Source organism: Mustela putorius, unplaced genomic scaffold (genome assembly GCF_011764305.1).
Source record: "Mustela putorius furo isolate JIRA1106 unplaced genomic scaffold, ASM1176430v1.1 tig00000145_pilon_pilon_pilon, whole genome shotgun sequence".
NCBI classification, from domain to species: Eukaryota; Metazoa; Chordata; class Mammalia; order Carnivora; family Mustelidae; genus Mustela; species Mustela putorius.
In genome coordinates, this window is record NW_025421294.1 from 26824140 (window position 1) to 26850890 (window position 26751).

The window sequence follows — 26751 nt, forward strand, 5'->3', positions numbered from 1 at the left end:
TGCTTCACTGGCACAGGGTGAGGAATCTGCTCCTCACTAATGTGAGGTTTCCAGAGCCATCTGGTTCCGCCCTGCCTCCCCGAGGTCCTGTCCGACCAAAGTCCACTGAACTACACTCATGGGTGACCAGTGGCTTTCCTTGCCACACTTTCTCCAGGAGTGTTCCGGGGCCCTTGTGTGCAAAGTGGGGATGAGGAAGCTCTGAGTCCCCCAGTCAGCCATGGAGGCGCTTACCGGCCTGGGGAGAGTGCGAGCATCTGTCCTCCACGCTCCAGGATCTCAAGAGGTTTAACTGTGCTTGCTCACAATTCCAATCAGACTTCAGCTCTCTATAGAGCCCAGTACACCGTGTCACCACCCCCACCCGTAACCTAGTGCCCTTCTTCCTCAACATCCCACCCCCACTGGAACCCCAGTTGCCCTTTCCCATTTAAGCTGCCGTCTCTTTCCAGAAGCCTGTCCTGACTGCGTCTGCCCACGCCCCACTTGCCTTCTCCTTGAATTTGTGCCACAGCTGGTTGTGAACGAGTGTCCTGATTTCATAAGCCACCCGGCCCCCAGACGCCTCAAGCCTTGGAGAACGTTTGTTGGCTGAGGTGAAAGACGCGCGGAATCTTCATCAAGTTACGAAGGGATTCATTCTTGGGAACACTCAGAGGTAATTCTTGGTGAAGGAGACCACCCGCTCAGGCCTAGCAGGGAGCCGCCACGCTCCACCCGCGCTCGGCGGGAGGCAGGCCCCTGCTGGACGCTGATCTCCTCCCGGGAGGGGCCCCGGCCGGCCAGAACCTGCATGACGTCTGCGCGCTGTGAGACTCAGCAGGAGACATTCTGGCGAAACGCAGTTTTTACTTTTTTCACTTCTCAAAATACTCGGAAAATGGCTACTAGCAGTTTCGTTCCAGGGAAAAAGTGTCTGCTAATGTGGAGTGCGAACTCGGCGCACAGGGGAGTTTGCTCAGCGCGTCGCCCTCGGCCGCCGCAGGTCTCGGAGAGCCTGGGGTCAGAGGCGCGGAAACAATCCTCCGGAGCCGGGACCTGGGAGCGGCCGAACGACAGTTGTGGCCGCTCCTCCGTATCCCCGCCGCCTCGGGCGCCCAGGTCCCCAGCCGGGCCTGGAACTTCTCCCCAGGAGCCCGATTTAACACCGCTTGCGGGCTTTTGCCAGGGTAGGGGTCCCTGGGGTCACGGAGGCCACCCGGGCTAGACGCTGGTCCAGCATCGCCGCATCATTTCCCGGAGGAGAGCGATTTTCTCCCAGCCCCAAGGTCGGGATGTGGGCCCAGGATCCCGCGCGTCTCCTTTTGGCGCAGGTCCCCCGCTCCGGCCACCGCTTAGCGAACCGGAAGACCCTCCTCCCTCCACGCAGGCTTCAACCCCGCGGAGTTCCAGCCGAGACCGGCCCGCATGGGCGGCCGGCACGCGTGTCCCCGCGCACGCACACATCTTGCGCACGTCAGTCCTCACGCCGCCTCATTCCCGTGCCCGGGCACACGCAGCTCTCACGCGTGCCCGCATACCCAATGCGCACACGCACCGGTGGCGGGCACTGAGAGCGCAGGAAGGTAAGGGCGCGCGCCCACAGGGGCTGGGGACCCGGGCCCAGGCCTGGGCGGTGTCCGGGGCGGGCTCAGGGGCGGAGCTCGCCTGTCGGGGCGCGTAGGGTCGGGGCGGGTCCGCGCCGCCGCTGTCCGCGCCGTCCCGCCCTCGGCCCGCTCGCTTCGTTCTTCTCACTGCAGCCCCCGCGGTAGCAGCCGCTGAGCCCGCCGCCGCCGCCGCTAAGGTAGGCGCCTCGGAGAGCGGCCCGCGCTTTGCGGGCGCCCGGGTTTGCGGGCTTGGCCCCGGGGAGCTGACCCGGAGGCGGTGGGGGGAGGAGCGGGCGTGGGCGAGGGCCCCAGGGTCAGGCCCCAGGGAAGGAGCCGGGGCGCCCGGCGCGGGCCTGGCCGGTCCGCGGCGGGCACAGCAGGCCGCGCGGGCCGGAGGCAAGTGGGCCCTGGTGGGGGAGCGGGAGGCCGGACGTCCGGGGGCGCCTGCGGCTGGGACTGGAGCCTGCGGGGACCTGCGGGAACCTGCGGGCGGAAGGGCACGGGCCGCCGCGGGGAGGCCAGGCCGGCTCCAGGTCTAGGTGACCTTTCCCGGCGGCGCCCTCTGGCCCTGGATCCCGCCAGCGCGGGTCGGGAGGGGGACCGCCTTCCACCCACGCTTGCCGGGCTCGGCCCACGGACCTGTGCGGGCCATGCTGTCGCCGCGGGGATCAGTTCCTGTGACGACCGTGGCCTTTCGCTCCCAGACCCACAGGCCGTGTCCGGCGTGTCTGGTCCACGCCCAGAGAAGCTGGCGTCCGGCACTTGTCCGCCGGTGCCAGCTCCTTACCGGGCGGAACCGGAGGCTGAGAGTCGACTTAGGCCGCTGGGGCCTCGGCAGTAGGCTAGGCCTCGGGAGAGGACGCCCCGCGGGGAGCGGATGTGGCCTCCTTGGCCTTAGGAGGGATTCCTGGTTCGTTTGCTCATTCATTCACCGAGTGCGGCGGTGCTTTCACGAAACTGGTTCAGAGCCCTTGGATTTCAGAGCTGCGGTCCTAGTGACTGGTCCAAGGTCACGCAGCCGAGAGGATACCAAGCCTGGGTTTTCTCATCTGTGGCATAGGAGCAATTATATAGCTCTCCTTCTTTGGGTTTTTGGGAAGAATGAAATGAGTTGCTTAGCGCAGAGCCTTAGATAGAAACCTTGACAGCCTTGAGGCTTTTAGGGAGGATTTATCCCATCCTCTGCAAACCATTTTAACTCCACGTGGTGTTCTGGAAAGGGTTCAATAAACATAGCTAGCCCCCGTTATTTTAAACATTATTACTAAGCATTTATGTGCCAGGCATTGAGTAACTTTCAGGATAATTCATGAAAAATCCTGTAAGTTTATCGACAGACAAGGTCAGGCGGAAGCAGGAAGTTGCATGTGGGTGCAGATCTGAGGGAAGCCTAGCCCTTGACCAGCCTCACTTCTGTGGAGAGATAGAGAATGGACCCCTCCTTTGCTTAATACTCGGTTGGCAAGGCCAGGGCAGACTGCCCAGGACTAGCCTTGTTTCTCCACCCCGGCTCTGGACCGAGTTCTACAGGGTTCGGCTTAAGCCCTATGCAGCTTTGTTTTCAGTGCCTGGGGTGGTGCCACTTGGCGCACAGTAGACTTGAGAAGAGTCGATGGGGGTAGATGCACTCTTGAGAGGCAACTCACCCTTCCTGATAGGAGGATAGTTTTTAGCATTGGAGCACATGGCTTATAGTAGGTGCTCATTAAGTATTTCTGAAATTATTGAACGGGCATATGTCGTGGCTGCAGGCCCCGACCATAATATCTTGATCTTGGACAACCTTTCTAAGGGACATGCACATCTCGTTCACTTCTAAAATATAGCCTTGCTTAGCAGGGTCACACGTGTTTCAAGAGCTGCAGTGGAATGTACAGCTCTCGAGTGCTGAGAGGTGAAACTGTTTCCTAATTTGAAATAACTGTTTTAAACATGTTACCTTCATTCTGTGACTTTTCATGTCCTGTGGGAAACCTGTAGAACTGGTGTTTCTGGGCCTGCAGGGGAGGGTGACCCAGGTGAATGGGATTCTTCTAAGGTTTTGGGCCTGTTTTTTTTTTTTTTAGATTTTTTAAATTTTTTTTATTTGTTTTTTTATTTGTTTTTTTTTTTAAAGATTTTATTTATTTGACAGCAAGAGATCACAAGTAGGCAGAGAGGCAGGCAGGGGGTGGGGGGGAAGCAGGCTCCCTGCTGAGCAGTGAGCCTGATACAGAGCTCCATCCCAGGACCCTGAGATCATGACCTGAGCCAAAGGCAGAGGCTTAACCCACTGAGTCACCCAGGCACCCTGCGGCAGATGTGGGCAGTACCCTTCAAACTGGTGGTAAGGAGGGACATTGACCCCCCATGTTTACCAGTAAGATGCTCCCAAGACACTGCAGTTCACTCTGTCCTTGGTGGAATTTCTCATGGCCTGACGTCTTTGTTGGTGGTGACTGAGAAGAAGGGTCTGTGGCCTTGGAGTTCTCCAGACTCCTCTGGTAGCCACTGAGGAAATGTGACCAGTGGGATCCTCCGCTGGGCCTGGGCACCTTCCTCCTTTGACTGCTCGCCCTCGGGGGGGTGTGTGTGGGTGTTTGGGTATCCATGTCCTGTACCCAGAACTGTGCTGGAGAGAGGTGTGGAGAGCAGATTGCGTTCACAACTTGGGTCTGACATGAGCCATTTGATCTAGTAGTACAGGTCAGGTCGCTGTCTTATTCCTCAGTTTCTCCAGTGTGTGATCATCATCATCAAAACAGTTCTTACTAGAGAGCCTGCTTAGCACCCTCCTGGGGGCTTCACATATGTTCTGTGACATTGAATCCACCATCCTACAAGCCTTGGGGGAGAGGTACCATTGCTTCCTTTTCGTGGGTCAGGAGGCTTGAGCACAGAGTTGGGACCAGGGCTGGCAGATTCACACTGAGGTTGCCACACCAAAGGGCCCTGTGATGAGCTAATAGATGTGAAAGGTAGACTCTGCTGTCCAGCAGGGGAGTGTTCTTTCACACTGATCTGAGTGAACCTGTGTATGGCTGGGTGTAGGCTAGCTCGCTGTCAGGAGAGTGCAGTCTGTGGAGTCCCCCCTCTTTGTTATAAAGACGATGACCCTGGGCGTATTAGGAGAAAGGTTAGTTTTTCCTGGAATGAGGTAGGAGGCATTCTAGGACCTACGTGGAGAATATTGAGCTAAATAGTACTTCATTGTCATCAGGGAGGACTTTGGACCCTGTGGTTGAGGGTGACCTTTTGATAACTTGCATAGCACCTGTAATTATACTAGGAAATCTGTAAAATGCAAACCTCTAACAAAACACTATCTGTGGTTGTTGCATACCTCCCAGGTACCATTTACTGTAGTAAGTGTTTTATGTTAATAATCTAATTCATTTCTCACAGCGATGCTGAGACAGGTCCTCCTTCCCCATACTAGAGCTGAAGAAAAGTGAGACTTGTCTTGCCCAGGTTACATATCTAGAGAGTTGTGGAGTGATATTGGAACTCAGGGCTGCTTGACTCCCAAATCTACCTGCCCAAGCACTATTTTTTTTTTTTTTAAAGATTTTATTTATTTATTTGACAGTGAGAGAGATCACAAGTAGGCAGAGAGGCAGGCAGAGAGAGGGGGGGAAAAAGGCTCCCTGCTGAACAGAGAGCCCGATGTGGGGCTCAATCCCAGGTCTCTGAGATCATGACCCGAGCTGAAGGCAGAGGCTTAACCCACTGAGCCACCCAAGTGCCCCAGCACTGTCTATTTTAACCCCGCTAGGTCAAGCCAGGTAGCAAGGCTCCAGGGAACTTGAGGAGTCTGAGGCCAGGCAGGAGCCCTGGGTGCACCTGGGACTCAGACTTGGCATGTTGCCTGCCAGCCCAGGCCTTTCTTCCCTTGATGGGTGGAGAGGCAAGCAGGGTGTCCCCAAGTCAGTTACATTGTCATGAAGCTTCTTATGGAAGGCTTTGCTGGGGTGGCCTACCTCCCAGAGTGTTTTAAAATAGAAGCAACTGCCTAGGAAGCTGGGCTGCCCAGTGTGAGACTGTCGTGGAGTAGGAGGGAAGGACAGCTGCACTGGGAACACAGACTTGCTACCAGGTAGCAAGTCCTGGTAGCGCAGGACGTTGGCTTTGCCAGCCCCCTGTAGACCTAACCAGAGGCTGCCTTTGTGGTGAGAAATTGTGTGTGAGATGGGGGTGGGTGGGGAGGCTTCTGATGGTGTTGGCCCAGTATATTGGCTTTCAGAGCTGGGCTGGCCTTCTACTGGGGAACTTGCTTTTCCTGGTCCCCAGACTTAGGGGGAGGTGCTTTTATTTGAATCCCTGGCTGGTCTGATGCTCCTCCTATAAGCTGGCCCAGTTCTGCTCAGACAAACCACCTCTAATGCTGTTAAGAGAAACAGCAGAGCCAAAGGCTTTCCTGCAGTTTTCCTTTTCTGAGGGAAATTCAGGATGGTGATGGTGATGGAGGTGATTGCTGTGTTGGTCAGGGTCCTTGCAGGGATCAGGTGCAAACTTATGTGCGGTAATCAAAGAAAGCATAATGAAGAGATCATTTGCAAAGGTGTGAAGAGGGTGTGGAGCATCTGACAAGTGATTTGTGTCCCTCCAACCCCCTACTCTGGGTCCTTTGGAACCTGGACAGGGCCCCTTGGCAGGAGCTGTGGCCTGGGAAAGTAATCCGAGCCCACTTGAGGCCAGCAGGGAGGGAGCTTGGGGAATGAATACCCCAGCCTCACTCTCCCATCTTCTTCTGGTGCCTCCTCTTGGCGAAAGCCAACCATCCTGTGATAGCAGTCCATAATGATCAGCTCTTGGGGCATAGAACAGGATGGAGGTGGAAAGTGGATCTGGAGGAGCAAACAAAGACTATCCAGAATGGGGACACCTGGGTGGCTCAGTCAGTTAAGTGCATCTGCTTTCAGCTTGGGTCATGATCCTGGGGTCTTGGGATGGAGTCCTGAATCGGGCTTCTTGCTCAGGATGGTCTGCGTCTCCCTCTGCCTGCTGTTCTCCCTGCTTATGCACGTGCGCTCTCTCTCTGACAAATGAATAAATAAAATATAAAAAAAAAAGAATATGCAGAATAATGGATTATGATTAGCACTGCTGTTTATGGAGCACTCACTGTGTGCCAGACATTCCTACATGTCCTGCCTACCTACCTTACTTCATCTTTGCAGTAATTCTGGTGGAAAGGCATTGTTGTTAGCCCCATTTACAGATGAGCAAAGTGAGACCCTGGGAATATAAGTTTATCAAAGTCTTGTCCAAAGTTACACAGCTGGTAGAGGCTGGTGCTTGTAGAAGCCCCATCAGTCTCATAGCTCCTTCTAGAAGTCACTAGACCTTGCTGCCTGGGCACCCAGATGGGCTGGGAAATGCCATGGCAGGGTGGCTCCTGCTGTTTAGGTCCTAGCCCTCTTGTACCCTTGCCCTCGAAGATGGTGTCTCTCAGCACACTAACCTTGCCTGGAAGACTTTCCTGACTGAGCTGAACACTATCCTGTTCCCTGTGTCAGCCACTGCAGCAGTTATCCCCTCTCTGAGGATACCTGGATCCTTCTGCCTCTGCCAGCGAAAGTGCCGTGCTGCCTGTTGTTAGGCTGGGAAGGGCGGAGAGGGAGGGAAGAAGGCTTTGGAACAGGTAGCTCAGGCCATTCTCAGGTATGCTAAAGTTAGGGAGTTCTGTCTTACTTCTGCCTCCTGATAAGGGTGGCCTGAGCCCCAGGTGGTCACCTGGGAGTAGCATGTGCCTCCGACAGGCCTTGCCTGTTAACCCTGCCATCTCAGTGTAGTTTGAATCTGTTCTTGGAACCGGGATAGATAACTTTCCACATGGCTTTTCCTTTTGGCACCTGCCCTGCAGTTAATTGCCTTTTAGAATGTGGTTTATTGCAGCATCGTGAAGGCAACATAGCTCAATTTCACACACACTGGTTAGATTTTTTAGTTTTTCTGTTCTTAAAAAAATTACCAATATATACCAACAACTTAAATAATGAAGTGGAACAAACATTGAAAATCCTATTTTAACTCCACTCCTTCCTTAAGCCCCTTTTCCTTTCCAAGCGGCTCCCAGGCAGCCACAACTTACAGGTGGGCCTACAGCTTTTCCATCATATGCAAATGTGTGAACATATGAACATGTATGTAAAAGGGTTTTCCTCTAGTAACATGGAATTGCACGTTGTCTGTGACTTATTTTTTTCATTTAACTACAGCTGGCCCTTGAGCAGCATGGGGGTCAGGGGTGCTTACCCCCCATGCAGTCGAAAATCCTTGTACGACTTTTGACTCCCCCCAGATTTAGCTACTAATAGCCTGCTGTTGACCAGAAGCCTTACAGGTAATATATAGTCAATTAACACATATTTTGTATGTTATATATATTATGTTACAGTAGACTAAGCTAGAGAAGAAATATTAAGAAAATTGTAAGGAAGAAAAAATACATTTACAGTACTACACTGTATTTGTTGAAAAAAATCCACATAAAAGTAGATTTGTTCAAATCTGTGTTGTGCAAGGGTCAGCTGCATATCAAACATAGTTTTCTTTGCCACCAAGCATAAACCCATCTCATTCTTTTTGATTACCACGTGATACTCCTTAGTTTGCAAGCCTCCTGATTTTATTCATTCTTTTCCCTGTTGACCATTTACATTGCTTTTGGCTTGTGTGTTGTCAGTCATGCTGCCGTGAGCACCCTCTTGCACTTGTCTTTGGGTGCCTTGGGTGGGTTCCTCACGGTTGAATTGCCACTAGGTTAAGGTATGCCCACTTAGGCACTGGCCAGCCCCTGTCTCCAAAGGGACTGTTCTGTACAGAGTACTTAACACTTGGCGTGAGCAGGACTCAGCATTTTCCACACCAACAGTGGATGTTTTCATATACGTTTTTGCCAGTTTGTTGAGTGAGCCTCTCAAACACAGATGTGTCATTCACTTTGAAGCAGCTCCCTGAGGCCATTAGAATAAAGTCCACACCTTGTTCTGAGGTCAGAAGTGGCAGTGGTCCCTTCTGAAGGCACTGGGTCTCTTCAGCCCCAGTGGAGCTCCCCTTAGGTCACAGTGGGGGTGAAGGGTCTCTCCACCAAGGTGGATGTGGGTCTCTCCACCCCCTCTCCCTGGTCGCCTTGCACCTTCCCTGTAGAGGGAGAGCCTGCTGCCTGGCTACATTGTCATTTACTTAGACTCTCTTGTCGGTTACTAAGTTTCTATTTTTTTTCCTCCTACTATAAAAATACTTTCTTGCTCCTTGCACATTTACGCATTAAACAGGCATTTATATTGAATATCTGCTACATGCCAGGGCTTGTCATCTTTGACACATACTTTTTACATATTTCGGATAAATTTAGGCATGACAGGCTCTGGGATGCTTTGAGTTCAAGGTATGATTTGGGGGTAGGTGTGCACTGTGGGAGTGTTGGGGGTGCTAGGAACAGAGCAGCGTCACTGCCAGGCAACTGATGAGTCAAGGAAGCCATGTCCCCCCAAGGCAGAGGTTATGTAAGTGTTATGCAGGCCATGCTAGGCGATACACTATCTCTACCCTTCCAGCTTCCAGTATGGGCTAGATTTTCATTCCTCAGCTGGAGTGGAGCTTACGTAATCCATTCAAGGTCAGCCAGGGTATGGTTGGGTAGGTAGCCTAGCAGGCAGTGGAGGGTTACCAGGGGCTCCTGTCTCCTGCTGTGATTTACTAGTCTTTCTCAAAGTCATCAGTGACTGGGGATGAGTCTGTTCAGCCCAATCCTGTCCATCCCTTGTGTTTTACATATCCTCGGAAACCAGGCTCCCAGGCTCCCAGGCTCCCAGGCTCCCAGGCAGACAGCTGGGTTCCTGCTTTTCCTAGGCAGCTTTCTGGCATCTGGCCAGGGCTGGCTGCCTTCCTATGTCAGAGTGCCCCACTTCATGCTCAGTCCCCAGAGGCTGGGCTTCTGAAGGCACATGGGGTGGATGCTGCAGAGACAGATGGTGAGCGATTTGGAGCTGATCTGGGTGGAGGTAGGGGCTGGGGCCAGGGTTCAGTTTCAGAGTCAGCACAGGCGGGAGGTTACTGAGAAAGCAGGATGCCAGGCTCTCTTCCCTCTGGTCCTGGCCTGAGAAAACATGGATGGGAATTGTAATTTCTACACCACAATTGTTTTTGCAGTGGGTACTGAGGACTGTGTAAAAATGGGCATATCCTGGGGGCTGTTGGCAGTTGTAAAAAAAGTGGAATCTTGGCCCTTGCCTCTGTCCTCCAATAAATGCAGAAGGAGACTGGGTGGGGAGAGCAGAAGACAGCACCAAAAGCACAGGGAAGCTGCATTCCACAGCACTTGGGGGCTTCCAGTGAAGTGGGAGTCATCCTTTTGCCTTTTTTGGTGGGTGTGTGCTCAGGTCCAGGAGTGGGTTTGGCTCCCACTCAACTGGGGGTTGCTCTGTATCTTCCCTGCCAGGGGCTGAGTGGGAGCCACATGGAGAGTCTGGCCTGATCCACACTCCCTCTGTGCCCCCGACTCCTTTGTCCTTAGAGGGTAATCTCTTTAATGGCCACAGCCATGTACTTTAGGGTGATATTTGCTGGCAGTGGAGTGGGTTTTTTTTTTTTTTTTTTTTTTGACAGGTGGCTTTACTTGCTCGGTTTTGGGAATTAGTGACGAGCGAGGGTATTTTGGGAGCATTAAATGATGAGTGATCTGCCTTTTCCCTGAGGGGCAGACCAGTCCAAATATGAAAGCTGCTCCTGTCTGGTGAGGTGGGTCCTAGAGCCAGCAGAGGGTACTTGGGAAGGCCCTGGCGCCTGAGGTACAGGGAGGTCTTAGCTCATCTGGAGATACTGCCACTGTACTGCTCCTCCCCTCCCCCGGGGCTGTTTGTGGCCCAGTGGGGGAAAGGCAGCTCTGAAGAGGGGTGCTTAGTCCACTGATTCCTGTTAGCATTTGGGCCCTTAGCTGAGATGTTGTGCAGATTTCCTTGGGGCTGCATAACTTCAGCCTTGGACACAGGGTTGTTTCATTCCTTCTCCTTGGAGGAAACCAGGGCAATCTGTGGCCAGAACATACGCGTATGCTGGCGGTATTCTGTTTGGAGGACCTGGTGGATGGTTTCCTGCTCTGTTTCAGGGGTGGATGTGTCTGTGAGGTTTGTTTTGAGGGGAAGGGCAACAGGTCAGGAGACAGGAGTCCCCAGACTTGCAACAGCCAATGAGGACAGCCTAAAATGGATCTTCCCCCATGTTTTTTGTGCCTGACCCTAATGTGGACTGAGCTATCCATGGTTCTAGCTTGATCATGTGCAAGAAATAACAAGAGCAACAAAAATAGGATAGCGTAAACAGCTCACTGGGCTGCTCTACTCCGCTCTGCTCTGACACAAAAGTGAGGTGAAGCAGAATTAGCAAAACCTCTGAAAAACATAAAATAGGACTTGGACCACAATTTTATAATTGTGGTAGTTTATAGTTGTTTATTTTCTAGTGCACTCATTGCTTCTTGCAGTGTCTTGGAAATTAAGGAAATGCGGCTCCCGCTTACTGGGAACATGCCATGAAGGTGTTTGTTTGTGTGAATACATACATACGTGATTTCATGTGGGGTATATGCAGATTCAGTTTGGCAATTTAGGCATACTGTATTTTAAAAATTAATGGAACCATCTGTGGGTTTATTGGATTTCCACTAATTGAGGCTAATGATTCTGGAAATGGAGAAGATGCATGTGATGGTTGCTGTCTCGTGGCTTCTCTCTGCCTCTGTGTGTGCTGCCCTAGGTTAGGATTTTAATGCTGTATATGTACTACGTCATAGCAAAGCCTCCCAGGGACACAGTGTGATCTTTAGGGCAAGGACTATTTGAACTACTCACCTTCCTTGAACACTGAGATATTTAATAAATGCTTGTTGACTGATTTAGGCTATACAACAATTTCAAGTAGTACTTTGATAGCTGATTTTATTTTTTAAAGATTGATTTATTTATTTGATAGAGACACACACACACACACACACACACACACACACACAGCAAGAGAGGGAACACAAGCTGAGAAATGGGAGTGGGAGAAGCAGACTTCCCGATTGAGCCTGCGGGGCTCAATCCCAGGACCCTGGGATCACGACCTGAGCCAAAGGCAGACACTTAACGACTGAGCCACCCAAGCACCCCGATAGTTGGTTTTAAAGATTTATTCATTTATTTTATAAAGAGAAAGAGCATAGGAGAGTGGGGGAGAGGGGAGGGGCTGAGGGAGAGGAAGAGAAGCAGACTCCCTGCTGAGATAGAGCATAGATCATGGCCTGAGCCGAGATCAGGAGTTGGGTGCTCAACTGAGCCACCAGGTGCCCCGATGGTTTTCTTCCTCCCTTCCTCCTCCTCTTCCCTCCTTTCTTTTTAAATATTTTATTTATTTATTAGAGAGAGAGAGAGAGAGAGAGAAAGCATGAGCAGGGGAAGGGGCAGAGGGAGCAGCAGGCTCCCTGCTCAGCAAAGGGGCCTGTTGTGGGACTCGATCCCAGGACCCTGAGACCATGACCTGAGGCTTAACCCTCTGAGCCACCCAGGCACCCCTGATAGTTGATTTTAAAAATAAAGTCCCACTGCAGCTCAATAAATGTTTGCATTTATTTTTCAGGTTTGTGTGTAGTTTCGTTTCCTTTGACACGAGAGTTGCCTAATTGTTAGGTTTTACTATATTCTGTGTGAAGAATATGGTGCTCAAAAAATGGGTTCCTCTGAAGTGCAGTTTTTTGAAATGTTACATTCATTTTGGCACATAGTAGGTACTCTGTATTTTGTTAAATGAATGAAATCAGAACCATTTGGAAAATAAGCTGGCCTGAAAAAGCTCTGATTTCTCTTCATTGCATTTAATGTCATAGTAGCCGACATTTTGTAAGAAGATACATTTTATTGGCAAGAGTCCTGCAGTTCACCAAAGTAGCTGGCTCATGGGAATGTGTCGTTGACAATTAATTCATTCAGCAAATATTTACTGACTCCTGCTATACTCTGGGCTTATGCTCAGTCCTCGGGATGCCAAGAAGAGATCTAAAGGCAGGCTGATCTGCTATCAACAAAAACTCGTTAGGTATCTCAACCTCTGGATACAAGGAGAAGCTCAAGATAATAAGGCTTCTCTGTGCACATCTGGAACTCTGTGCTGATGATTTTTATTGGTGGTTAATTATAGCTAATAATTTTTATTGATGGAAAACTAATTTCCCTAATTGCTGAATTATTTCTTCTGGTGATTCTTTTACTGTAGCAGAAGATGGCCGTGCCTCCCACGTACGCTGATCTTGGCAAATCTGCCAGGGATGTCTTCACCAAGGGTTATGGTGAGTGTTTCCATTCACAGGCTGGATTGGCATGTTTGGGATTTCACCCATCACATTTTGAGAGACGTGGGTCAGTCGGCTCTTACAACTTTCATGTTAGGGAAAATAAGACAAGCTTTTGATGGCTGGTGAAGTAGTTTGGGTTTGTGCAGCTGGTAGGGGCAGGCTCATGAATTACTACAGACAAGCAGACATTCTGAGTTCCTCTCCCATGGGTGGGAGCAGCTCTGTGTATGCCGTTGCAGTGGAGTGTGATTTCTGAATGTAGCCTGTCCTTCGGCATGTGCTCATGCTGTCCTGCACCTTTTCCTCCCATTCTGCTGGGAGTGCAGGTCGGGCTCTGGGGGGTGCTGTGCCTTTTCTTTCTGCCACTGTTTGGTACCTCCTGAGCTCCACACGTGGGCAGGCAGCAGCAGAGACAGGCTCCCTACACACTCATGGCATTTTGGAGCAGCAGGAGGGAGGCAGAGATGCTACTCTCAAGTTAGTTATTTAACCTATTAACAGTTACCATCTCCTTTCTTTAGGATTTGGCTTAATAAAACTTGACTTGAAAACAAAATCTGAGAATGGACTGGTAAGTTGTCTGACCAACACAGAGTACGGGTGTTTATTGTAGATCAGTAAGTAACTGCCATGTCCTGGGTGGCAGAGCCAAATGGAAGGCCCTTTTTGGTTGTGGTGGGTTGTGGTCGTCACATTCATTGCAGCCTCTATGGGATGGTTGATCCAGGGGAACCCTGCTGACAGATCCCCAATTTAACAGCTTTGTATACTTAATTGACAGGCCTCAGTTTTGTTTTTCCTTGTTTCTTATATTAAAACTGACTTGTTTTCAGGGTGCATTGGTGGCTTAGTTGGTTAAGTGTCTGATTTCAGCTCAGGTCATGGTCTCAAGGTCCTGGGATCAAGCCCTGCATCACCTGCTTCTTTTTCCCTGCCCCTCCCCCCAACTGTGCATGCTCTCTCTCTCTCTTTCTCAAGTAAATAAATAAAAATCTTTAATAAAAAAAATTTACTGGTTTTCAACGCCACATAATTAATTAAAAAAATTAATTCCTTTTTTTTAAAAAAGGTTTTATTTATTTATTTGATACAGAGAGAGAGAGAGAGTTCACAAGTAGGCAGAGAAGCAGCCAGAGAGCCCAATGTGGACTCGATCTCAGGACCCCGAGATGATGACCCGAGCTGAAGGCAGAGGCCCAACCCACTGAGCCACCCAGGCACCCCTCCTTTTTTTTTTTTTTAAAGATTTATTTATTTTAGAGAAAGAGTGCATGCACAAGCTGGGGAAGGGTAGAGGGAGAGGAAGAGAATCTCAGAGAATCTCAAATGGACTCCTGCTCAGAGTAGTGGGGGCTGGATCTCGTAACCCTGAGATCATGACCTGAGCTGAAACAGAGTGTTGGATGCTTAACTGACTGAGCCACCCAGGTGCCCCTTAGCAGTCCCTTAGAGACTGTGCTTATGGCAGTTGTTGGAAGGAGGAAGTTTTGGGGCTGATCTACTGCAGTGTCATCTTTAGCTCAGTGTTTTTTCTATTAGGATGGAAGGGGGATTGCCTTCCTGTCTAGACTAAAGCATTACCAGGGAGGAAGGAAGTTGTCTCCTGGTGAAGAATTCCCCAAAAAGAGTCCTTTAATCAACAGACATCTTTCGCCCCATCTGCATTTAAATATTGAATTATAGGAGAGGCTTTAGCCCCTGCCCCACACATCCTTACATAAGGGGACGTATGTTCTGTTTATGGTGGCATCGTGCTGGTGTACAGCCTGTGACTCTTTCTCTCCTTTAAAGGAATTTACAAGCTCAGGTTCAGCCAACACTGAGACCACCAAAGTGACGGGCAGTCTGGAAACCAAGTACAGGTGGACCGAATATGGTCTGACGTTTACAGAGAAATGGAACACTGACAACACGCTAGGCACAGAGATCACTGTGGAAGATCAGGTAATGGGCACCTGGGAAAAGACATAGTTTTATTCATTGACATCTGTTGCCCTGCCTTTTGACTAAACCTGGTAAATTTTTTTCCGTTCAGCTTGCACGTGGACTGAAGCTGACCTTTGATTCATCCTTCTCACCAAACACAGGGTAAGAATCTCACGTGGCTTTTTTTTTTTTTTTTTTTTTTAAAGCAAGGACATTTAGCCATGTGTACCAGTAAGATTCTGCGCTGCCCATTGTGGTTCTCCTGGCTTCATTTGTGGCGGGCTGTAGGACTTGTGGTCCAATAATGCTTTTTCCCGTGAGTGAGGCTGCTGCTAATACAAATGGCCAAGGCTTCAGGACAGTGGCGAGGTTTGGAAGCAGGGACTAAGGGATCATGGTTGCCACCCCAATTTGTAGGCTGGGAGGGTCCTCTCCCCAGCACCAAGAGAGTGTGGTTTCTAACTGTAGGGAGGCTCCTGAGGCTGCTCTTTGTGCCCCATGCCCCCTAGCCTCAATCCAATTAGACTTGACAGTTATTGGGCTCATTAGGAGGCAAGATGGTGTGTTGGTTGCCTCAGGTCCTTGGCTAGACGGGGTACCCTTTTTTAAAATTTTTAACCACTCAGAGCAGTAGTTGTCTTAAACTTGGAGAAGGTTATTTTACATACTGCTGACAGGTGCAAGAGTATATACTGAATTTCATTTGTTAGTTTTTAAAAATTGTAGTAAAATATACATTAAAATTTAGCATCTCAGCAATCTTTAAGCATATATATATTGGCATTATGGATTTCATCTTTTGCAGTTCCATATTATTTCTTTTCTTCCCTTCTGATGAATGTGTTTTAGAGGAAGGGTCTACTGAGCTCAGAGCCTGTACTGCATGTGGGTAACTGCAAGGGACTGGGCAGGCAGGGCTTCTGTCTCTGGAGGTTAGAGTCTTATTGTAACTTTGTTCTGAATGACATGAAGACCATTGGGCAGGAGCTGCATTTGTTCTTGTTCTCATCCTGTTGTAGTTTCTCCCTCAGGAGCATTGCTTTCTTGCTTGCCTGCTTCCCTCCAGGTACCCTGCTGTGACAGGAGAGGTTACCCAGAGAGATGCTCTGATATCATGGGAGGCAGGGGAATGTGCTCACATGCTTGAATTTGCTGCCTAGGACTTTGTCTGCTGTGCTGAGATGGCACACTTAGGAATTTGTAAGGGATTTCCCTCCCATTACATTTGGGAGGTTTGCAGAGAAGTCTCCAGGTCCTGCAGTAATACACATAAGAGGAACATTTTTTTAAATGTAACTTTGTATTTTGAAGTAATTTTGTACTTAACATACACAAAATTGTTGCACAAGTAGTGTGTAGAGTTCCCTTATTTCCTAGACCTGGCCTCTCCTAATGTTAATGTCTTACATGACTACAATATGATGATCAGAACCAGGAAATTTATATGGTTTCCATAGAGTTAACTAGTCTGTTGTCCTATTAATGTCTTATTTCAGGTCCATGATCTAGTTCAGGGTACTAGATCACATTTAGTCATCAAATCTCTTTTGTCTCCTCTAATCTGAGACATAGTCTTTCTTCGTTTTTCATGACCTTGACAGCGTTAAAGAGGATTGCCCAATTATTTTGTAGAATCCTTCAATTTAGGTTTGTCTGATGTTTCCTCATGGTGAAACTCAGGTTACCCATTTTCACAGCCACAGAAGTGATGTTGTGTTGCATCTTTCTTGGTGCGTGATGTCAGGGCATAGATGTCAGTATGCTTGTTACTAGTGACATTAACTTTGATCACTTGACTAAAGTGGTGTTTGTGAGGTTTCTCTATGAAGCTCTTTTTCTCTTTGTAAATAAGTATCTTGGGAGATACTTTGAGACTATGTAGATAATCTGTTTCTTTGACTAAGAAACCTAGTATCCATTGGTGATTCTTGCCTGCAATAATTATGTTTGGCAGATGGTGATTTTCTCTTCTCATCATTCCTTCTGCATTTATTAATTGGGATTCTACTGTAAGGGAGAGCTTGCTCTTCTCCTTCATTTATTTATTTAATCAATTATTTATATCAGTATGAATCCATTGACATTTATTTTATTCTGTGGGTTATAATCCACTACCATAATATATTTTATACTCGTTTGTTTTAGATATGGCTCTTGGGCCTCCTTCCAAGTTGACATCCTGTGTTTTATTATCCCCTATCATTTCTTTTGAGCTCTACTTCAGAAGATGTACCAGGCTCATCTTCTGCTTGTTCTCTAGTCCTGCTATCAGGCATTTTTCCAAGAACTTCAGTTCATTTTATTGAAGAATGGCATTTAGAAACCAAGGTTGTGTCCATATTGCTCCTGGGTATTTGAGACAACTTTTGATGGCCTGATGGAGATTGGAAATGAAAGCTGGCTTTCCAAAGCTACTAAGGGGGATAGCCTGGGAAAGCATCCTGGCTTCTGTCTGGAGCTGAGCATAGAGCACATTATGGATGAGGCTGCAGATTCATCTATGGACCAGCACCCACGCTGGGTATCCCACCACAGAAAAAAGCCAGTTTGTTAACCGGAAATCAGAGTTATGCCTCACTCAGGCAGTTGTCAGTTTAGCACCAGGAAGTAGCTTAAAAGGAAAAATCCCAGTAATATTTGAAAGAGGGAAAACTCCAAAGGCGTGGAGTGTTACATGAGAGCAGGAACCTGGAGAGGAATCTGAGTCACTGCCCCAGCACTGCCCATTCTGTGGGGACTTTGTGCTCCTGGCCAGAATTCTTTGAGACAGCGTAGGGGAGGCACTGTGTGAATGGTCTGGCATGGCTGGTAAACACTGCTGTTTCCATCGGCAGAGCACTATGGTCAGCAGCAGCTCCCCCCCCCCTGCCCTTTTAAAAAAGATTTTATTTATTTATTTGGTAGAGATCACAAGTAGGCAGAGAGGCAGAAGCAGGCTCCCTGCTGAGCAGAGAGCCCAATGTGGGGCTCTATCCCGGGATCCTGGGATCATGACCTGAGCTGAAGGCAGAAGCTTTAACCCACTGAGCCACCCATGCGCCCAGCACAGCTTTTTACTGGTGGTTATACGATGCCTGGTTTTTATCGTTCTTGGTCTCCTTCTCTTTCTAAATGTCAGCCTTTGAGCATATTTCTTTCATAAATCACCCAGCTAGCATGGTGCCAATTTGATAAGCCAAAACCTAGGCTTCTTTCCCCAAAGTGCAGGAAGTCCAGAATAGGTTTATTTTGAATTTTTATTGTGGAGAGAGAATTTGTTTGGTTGTTACTCCTTTCTTTCAAAGCTCGAGAAAATGTACCAAAGCCACATGAACAAAAGTTGCACGCATCACTGTCATTTGTGAATGGTGTTTGCTTTACTTTCAGCCACAATGTCTGAAATTCTATCATTGGCAACTTGGAATGTTTAACCTTAATTTTTTTTAAAGACTATTTATTTATTTGACAGAGAGAGAGAGACAGTGAGAGAGGGAACACAGGCAGGGGGAGTGGGAGAGGGAGAAGCAGGCTTCCCACTGAGCAGGGACCCTGATGTAGGGCTCAGATCATGACCTGAGCTGAAGGCATCTGTTTAACGACTGAGGCATCCAGGCACCCCTTAAATTTTTTAATATTGAAAATTTCAAACATACAAAAGCAGAGAAAAAAAAAGCAGAATAGTATGTTAAGCCCTCATCATGTTCCTATCACCCAGCTTTAATAATTATCAACCCATAAACCAATTATGTTTTATTTATACATTCATAATCTCTCCCTCAGACTTTTTTGAAATAAATCAGTTATCACATAATTTCACCTGTAAGTATTTTAATATGTATATTTAAGTGATAAGTTTCTTTTTTTAAAGTTTTTAATTCCAGTTAGTGAACATATAGTCTTACATTAGTTTCAGGTGTACAATATCATGTTTCAGGAATTCCATACATTACCTGGTGCTCATCACGGCAAGTGCCCTCCCGTCCCCTTTCCCCTTCCCCTCTGATAACCATCAGTTTGCTCCCTAGAGTTAGATATGGAACGCTTCATGCATTTATATGTCATCTTTGTGCAGGGCCCATGCTCATCTTCTCTGTATCATTTCAATCTTAATATATGTGCTGTTGAAGCAAGCATGATATGATTCCTTTTTTAAAAAAGTATAACTACAGGGCGCCTGGGTGGCTCAGTGGGTTAAAGCCTCTGCCTTTGGCTCAGGTCATGATCCCAGGGTCCTGGGATCGAGCCCTGCATCACGCTCTCTGCTCAGCAGAGAGCCTGCTTCCCTTCCTCTCTCCCTGCCTGCCTCTCTGCGTAATTGTGATCTCTGTCTGTCAAATAAATAAATAAAATCTTTAAAAAAAAGTGTAACTACAGTATGATTGCACTGTAAAAAATTAATCATAATTCCTTGAATTTTAAGTCTCTAACCTGATCAGATTTACATGATTTCATTTTTCTTTTTTACAGACTCAAAAATTGTCCATGCAAAATTGCAAATATTGCTTCCTGTGGCTCCTTAAATCTCTTTAAGTTTTAGATTCTCCTCACCTTCCCCTGCAATTTATTCATTGAAACTAGATAATTTGTCCTGTAAGATTAGGTATAGACTAAATTTTGCTGTTTGCATCTCTGTGGTGCCATTTAACTTGTTCCTCTGTCCCCCATGTTTACCGTGAATCAGTAAGTCTAGATTTAGATTCTAGATTGTTGCATTTAGATTCCTGGTGGGGGTGGTAAAATACAAGTGGTACTCTATGCTTCCATGACTTGGATATGGAAGGCGTAGTTTGTTCTTTGTATGTTAAAGTTGGTGCTATTCACAATTCATTCATTAGGGGTTACAAATTGGTGATAATTCTACTTTAATCATTCATTCTTCATGTGGTAGCTAGAATATTTCAATAAAAAGAAACTTCTCATAAATTATTGGTTATCTTGAGATAGAGTTAAGGTAGGAAAGGTAGGAAAATGTTTGCTTCCTTTTTAATTTATTGTTTTGAAGTTACACTTTGGTTTTCTAGTCTCTGATGATGACTGCTATGTGTGTTTTAAGTGTCATTATGAATGAATGCATAGGTTTATACATACTTGTTATGTTTCAATCCATTGCTGGTGTTATTCTTAAAGATGAGCTCATTGTTACATGTTTGAAGCCATTAGGAGTCTCTTCAGGCTAGCTCTGAAGGCATTGTGCGCCAACCACAGTAGTCTTTGGTAGCTTTGATAAATATTTCAAGTTCACCCTGTCCTGATCTGTAGTCTGCTGTTTCTCCAAGGGACACTGGTGCCTTTTAGGAGAGGCTGGTATTTAGAGTCCAGAGTCTGGGTGCTGGGAATGAAGTTTTAATCTCAGTGTGAATGAGATTGGGGTGGGCAAGGCTGTGGTGTAGATCCCGATCTCTGCAGACAGTGCAGCTTGCTGCAGGAGGATGTCCATTTTGTAGCTGAATAACAGAAAATAGTCTAAATTTTATTTGATAGGTGTGGTCTTGTATCCCATGTTGACCTTTGGTAAAGGCAGGGTAATATATTTGCAGGTGACACGAGTCTACCTACTTTTCCTGAGTAGTAGGCACAGGAGGCACCAATCTGGTCTTACATGCAGATCTGGGATTAGCAGACAAGACCCACAGACTTGTCCTGTCTTGCAGGACTTCCCAGCCCCCATGACTGCAGGGCCCCAGGTTGCAGGTCAGTATCCAGGTCTCTGAAATATACTCATTAGGATCTCTTGAATACTGAATTAAAAGCTATCTGTTATATTTACTTAGAAGGGATCTATCTAGTATTTGTTACTTTCTTTACTTACAAAGTTAGAAAGCAAGCATCTCCTTAAAAGGGGCTGTTTAGATAGCTGCCTTCATGACAGATACACCATGTCTTTTTCATAGTCTTAGAGAATAGCAAAGAAACATCTGTTTCATAATTACATGGTGGCATTTTCCCTAATAAATGCCTGTGCAGGCCATTACATTAAGCATAGGGAGAGTTTAGTAAAAGAAAATTACTTAGCACTTTTCCCCCCAAGCTTTTCCAGCCTCTGTTCTCACTTCACTATTGGGGCATTTCTGCACACTGGATTCTGGTTAGAGAGCTAGTATTCTGCTGATGTGGCCTAGAGGCTGTGTAAGGAAGAACTGGGCCCTCCCTTGGCCTCCTATCCCTGTATGTAAACTGGGATTTAAAACAATGCTTTTTTTGGTACTTGTTGGTATGGTTGTTGCAAGGCAAGTTAGCTTGTGATCTTAATACAATTTCTTTTCTTTCAGGAAAAAAAATGCAAAAATCAAGACAGGGTATAAGCGGGAGCACATCAACCTGGGCTGCGATGTGGATTTCGACATTGCCGGTCCTTCAGTCCGGGGTGCCGTGGTGCTGGGCTATGAAGGCTGGCTGGCTGGCTACCAGATGAATTTTGAGACTGCGAAGTCTCGAGTGACCCAGAGCAACTTCGCGGTTGGCTACAAGACTGACGAGTTCCAGCTCCACACTAATGTGTAAGTGTATGTGAGTGTGGTGTGTGAGTGTGTGCAGAAGGGAGATTGCTTTTCAAGCTCAATTTTTAATCACTTGAGAGTATGTTGAAATCAGATGAGCCAAATGGCCTGCTGATATTTTTCTGTTTCTCACCTGCCCATTTCCTGAAGTGGCTTAGGTTCTTTGTGTTCTAGAGACAGTCATTGTTGTCACTGGTACACAGAATCACTGCTCAGTTACAGCAGTGGCATGATGTCCATCCAGAGGAGAGTCCCTTCCCTGCTAGTGTCCTTTTGTGGACATTTAAGCACCTTTCAGTTTTAGTAGCAAAATGGCAGGGAAAGGTGCCACTGTCTTTTTCTCTGTGTGATGCCTGAGGTCAGGTTGCTGTGGTAAATGAAATGCAGATCTGAGAGACAGGTTAGGGAATGGTGATCTCAGTTGCATAGTGTCTTTTCTGCATGGCATAGCATGCACAAGTCTATTGCCTACCAGACAGTACATGAAGGGGAGAGAAAAGTGCAGATTAGGTTAGAGAGCTCCTTGTAATCAACTTTGGGAGTTAAAGTGGAGTGCTGCTGATTTAGGTGAATGGAAATGCACATTTCAGCCCCAAATCCCCTAGGCATGAGAAACTAACCTATGGCACAACTGGGGGACAACTTTACCAATTTTCTTTCTTCCCACTAGAGGTCACTAAAGCAGTGACTTCTTAAAGATCTAATAACATTTCCATTTACAAACTTTTTTGAAGAATTTTTCCCCAGTAGTTCCCCCTTTTCTGCCCTTTCACTTTCCACGATATCAGTTGACAGTTCCACAGTCAGCCGCGGTCTGGAAGTAGATGATCTCCTTCTGATGTGTTGTCAGAAGGTCAGTAGTGGCCTGATGCTGCATCACATGTCTGTGTTATTCACCTCCCCTTCATCCCATCATGTAGGCATTTGTCATTTCACATCATCCCAAGAAGGTTGTATACTGGGCTGCCTGGGTGGCTCAAATGGTTAAGCATCCGACTTCTGATTTCGGGTCATGATCTCAGGGTTGTGAGATTGAGCCCCATGTCGGCGTGGAGCCTGCTTAAGATTCTCTCTCTCTCTCTGCTTCTGCCGCTCCCCCTCCCAAAAAACAAAACAGTATGAAGAAGGTGTATACGATATAATATTTTGAGAGGCCACATTCATATAACTTCTGTTACAGTATATTGATAGAATAGTTGTATTTTATTAAAATAATAAATTAGAAGTTATTGTTGCTAATTTCTTACCATGTCTAATTTATATTTTAAATTTAAATTTGTCTCAGAGATGTATGTATAGGAGAAAACATAGTATATACACGGGTTCGCTACTGTCTGTGGTTTCAGGCATCCCCTGGGGGTCTTGGAACATACCTCCTGCAGATAAGGGAACACTATTTTAATTAATATAATTGACATAACAGAATATAATATAACAGATATTAATATAATTTTTGAATTTTTTAAAACTAGGAAATCACAGGAAAACCATAGTGAAGGACAGTCCAGGGTTTCCTGGCTGGGAGTGGGAGTGTGTGACTACTAAGGGGGTGGAATGAGATTTGGGGGTGATGGAATTGTTCAGTATTCTGATTATAGTGGTGGTCACACAAATATTGCACATGTGTTAAAATCCATAGAAGTGTACACCACAAAAAGTAAAGAAAAAAAATGTAAATTCAAAAAAAGGTAGCATACAAAAGTGTCACAGGAAAAACAGTGCAAGTAATAGAAGGGTTTTTTAAAGTTGGAGTTTTGACTGAAATGGAAAGTCTTTCTTGGTTTGGAATTGGAAATTGGTACCAGTTCTAGGAAGAACAATGGCTATTGGCTGTTTCCCCCACATACCTGAGCCTCATGTACCTGATTTTAAAATAAGTGGACATGATTTATTTTTAGCTGGTGTGGGAACATCTGACACAGCTAATCTGGGTTGCCCTGGTGCGTGTGGAGGCCCCGATGTGTAATAGAGATTCTTTGTGCTTTATATAGTTGAATTTGAACAATGACTTCCCTCTGTTTATGGTTTTGAGAGCTCAGTACAGGAAGGCAGTGTTGCCGGTTTTAGAATATATTTTTTAAAAACTGACAGTTTTTTTGGACAAACATGTGAATCCAAGAAAAACTTCCAATTTCAGTTATACTAAAATCCCTCAGAAAACTATTATGTAGGACAAGCTGCTATTTTGTAACATCCTCGGATTTTCTGAAGAATTTAGGATTCCCTGTGGAATCCTGGGTTGCCTGGGCTAAACCTGTACTTACTGGAAGTACAATATCTGTATGATTGAATTTCAGGGAAAACTTTAGCATTTAGAATGTATTTATGAGCGTCTACTTCAGGGAGAGTGTAACGGTGAGGAGCAGAGTTAGCAGTCAATCAGCAAGAATTTGTCCTTGGATTAGTGAGTTCTAAGGTCTTTGCTAAATTCCACAGCACATAGGCTGTGCCTTACCAGTTTCCGGTGACATTTCTACTTGAAACACCCAAAGTGATGAGGTGGAACTTTTTCATTTTAAGAATGTGAAGAAGTGGAGGGGGATATTTCCAGAAGCTGGAGTCAGTATGGTGTGTTTGGAAGAGAGGAAGGAGTTTGTCCCAGTTGGGTTTCATTCTGTTTTTGAAGGAGACATTTTGTAATGCACCAAGTAGCTCCTTTTCATTGCATCAGAACTGCAAATACCGGTAGTTTGGACCAAGAGTTTTGCACAGGTGGACCAGTCTGAATTGCAGGTGAAGCTCTTTTATCATCACTGTACCCCCAAGGGACCAGGTTGCTTTTTGACTGTGTCTTTGCAGCAAGCAGTGGCTGTAGCTGGGGTGCTAAGAGCTATAACTGCCTTCTGAAAGATATGAGTGGCCCAGCCTTTCTCACCATTTCTGACTGAGTTCTCTTCTCATTGCTTCACTTTCCTTACTATTGTTATGATAGACACATATATAAAAGTAATAACATTAGCAGTAGCTACAGCAAAAAAACAATCCAATCCCCCCTTCCAAGAATCCCAGGGTCTTAGTTGCTGCATTTATTCATTCATTCATTCATTCATTCATAGAAAGTATGCACAGAGGGAGGGGCAGAGGGCGAGAATCCCGAGCAGACTCCCTACTGAGTAGGGGAGCCCGACTCGGGGCTCCATCCCATGACCCTGACATCATGCCCTGAATTGAAATCAAGAGTTGGACGCTCGACTGAGCCACTCGTGTGCCCGGTTGCTGCTTTTATTTTATTTAAAATTTTTTTTAAGGTTTTATTTATTTGACAGAGAGAGACAGTGAGAGAGGGAATACAAGCAGGAGAGGGAGAAACAGGCTTCCTCTGGAGCAGGGAGCCTGATGTGGGGCTCCATCCCAGGAGGCTGGGATCATGACCTGAGCCAAAGGCAGATACCCAACGACTTAGCCACCCAAGAGCCCCACTGCTTTTACTTTAAAGAATATTTTGGAAGCCAGCTTCAAGTTCCATGCAACCAGAGATTCCTGCCTGTGGGTGTTTCTGGTGATGGTTCAGATAGCCTTTCCCTTCGTCTGAACCCTCCCAACTCCAGTGTCTGTTCCATTCCTATCAGACATTTTCCTAATTGTGTGGGTACCTGTTTTGTTATCACTTTGGTTCATTTACAGCACCGTTGTCCTCTGTTAGACTTGGACAGCTGTGCCCAATTGCAGCCTGCCTTTGGGGGTGGATTAGCATCTATGCTGTGCTTGTTTGCAGAAATGATGGGACAGAGTTTGGTGGCTCCATTTATCAGAAGGTGAACAAGAAGTTAGAGACCGCTGTCAATCTGGCCTGGACTGCAGGAAATAGTAACACTCGCTTTGGAATAGCAGCCAAATATCAGATCGACCCTGACGCCTGCTTCTCGGTGAGTACCTGTAGAATCATGCATTGCCCAGGCTCCACATGATGGTGAGGTTGGAGTCCTTCTGGATTGCTGGGGTTGCATTCTTGGGCTGGAGATTTTCTCGCTGGGAGAGAGTTTGAAATGAAAAAAGTGCTAACAGTAATTGTGCTGACTGTGGGTGCCAGGTACTGTGTGTGATCCATTATGTGTGGGTTACTGTATTTAATTCTCACACAACCCATTTGAGGTAAGTGCCTTTACAAAAAAATAATCATCCCAACCCTCTGTGCACAAACGGAGAAATTCAGAGAGGTCAGTGGCCAATGGGGCAGACATTTGGTATGTGCTGGGGCCTGGACGTGATGGTTTGCTGGGGAGCCTCCTCCTCTAATCATCCCTTGTTCCTGCACACTGTAAAGGGGTTTACTTTGAATCTGAAGGTTTTCTTTTCTTTCTTTCATTTTTTTTTAAGATTTTATTTATTTATTTATTTATTTGACAGAGAGAGAGAGAGAGAGGGAGATATCACAAATAGGCAGAGAGCTAGGCAGAGAGAGAGATGGGAAGAGAGAGACTCCCTGCTGAGCAGAGAGCCCCATGCGGGGCTTGATCCCAGGTCCCTGGGATCATGACCTGAGCCGAAAGCAGAGGCTTAACCCGCTGAGCTACCCAGGTGCCCCATGAATCTGAAGGTTTTAAATGTTCATTTTCCTTCTCATTTCTCATTCTCTTGCCTCCTGTATTGAATATTAACTTCTGTATTGGATATTAAGAAACCAGGCCCTGGCATTTAGCAGTTGACATCTAATCATGCAGATTCAGTGGATTTGCTCACGGACCCTTGAGTTGCACGATTTTTGCATTAAATCCTGTTGAACTCATCTCTGTTGTCACAGGGCACTACTAGCTGCATCTCTTTTGGGGTGGAATGAGGAAATCTCGTGTTGCTGGATGGTCTTTATGTAATTTACAAATAGGCCATTTGAAGTCTGAAATGGCAACGAGCCTGGCTCCTTTCCAAGCATTTAGAAACAAAGGAAAAGGGACCTTAATAATTAGATGGGATAAGCAAAAAGGAAGAGCCAGATAGGGCACTGTCTGCTGGAAGATCTTCCTTCCCGCTGCTTTGTTCTTTCTCATGAGAGTTGTCAGATCAGAAAACAGCCAAGCAGGAAAACATGCACACTGGCAGCGTCAGCTTTTTCCAGGACTTGGTGTCCTCATGGCTTGAGATCACTCTGCTCCTGACCTCTTCATATTTCACAAGAAAGAGGCCAGAGAGAGGCCCAGATTTCCCTAAAACTCAGGCAGAAGAACAAGGGCAAAATCATTATTGACCCAACTGCTTCATTCAACTTAATTATTTTTTAAAAGATTTTATTTATTTATTTGAGAGAGAGTGAGCACAAATAGGAGAGGAGAAGCAGAACCCCCACTGATCAGGGAGCCCGATGCTGAACTCAGTGCTGGGACCCTTGGACCATGACTTGAGCTGAAGGCAGACCCTTAACTGACTGAGGCACCCAGGTGCCCCTGAACTTAATTATTAATCAGCATTCACTAAGTGCTGAAATTTAAGTGACTGGCTAAGTCATTCTTTTACTCTG

The 26751-nt window shown here is 46.9% G+C and overlaps 1 protein-coding gene and 1 non-coding gene across 4 annotated transcripts in view; one reads left to right on the top strand and one right to left on the bottom strand.

The window, feature by feature from the left end:
* The first annotated feature begins 522 nt into the window (after window positions 1–522).
* The window catches only part of VDAC1 (voltage dependent anion channel 1), a 29175-nt gene continuing 2946 nt past the window's right edge, over window positions 523–26751 (top strand). The window contains exons 1-7 of one of the 3 annotated variants that reach the window (XM_004744979.3): window positions 523–658; window positions 12819–12891; window positions 13419–13468; window positions 14689–14841; window positions 14933–14985; window positions 21072–21299; window positions 25015–25165. In XM_004744979.3, coding sequence (XP_004745036.1) covers window positions 12825–12891; window positions 13419–13468; window positions 14689–14841; window positions 14933–14985; window positions 21072–21299; window positions 25015–25165 — 702 coding nt within the window. In that variant the 5' untranslated portion in view covers window positions 523–658; window positions 12819–12824. Of the gene's footprint in view, window positions 659–1407; window positions 1566–1635; window positions 1784–12818; window positions 12892–13418; window positions 13469–14688; window positions 14842–14932; window positions 14986–21071; window positions 21300–25014; window positions 25166–26751 lie in introns of those variants that run through there. The other 2 variants (XM_004744978.3, XM_004744977.3) reach the window with 2 other exon arrangements.
* Window positions 18830–18936, bottom strand: LOC123390872. The gene has a single exon (XR_006605464.1). It is a non-coding gene; the product is annotated as a U6 spliceosomal RNA (small nuclear RNA).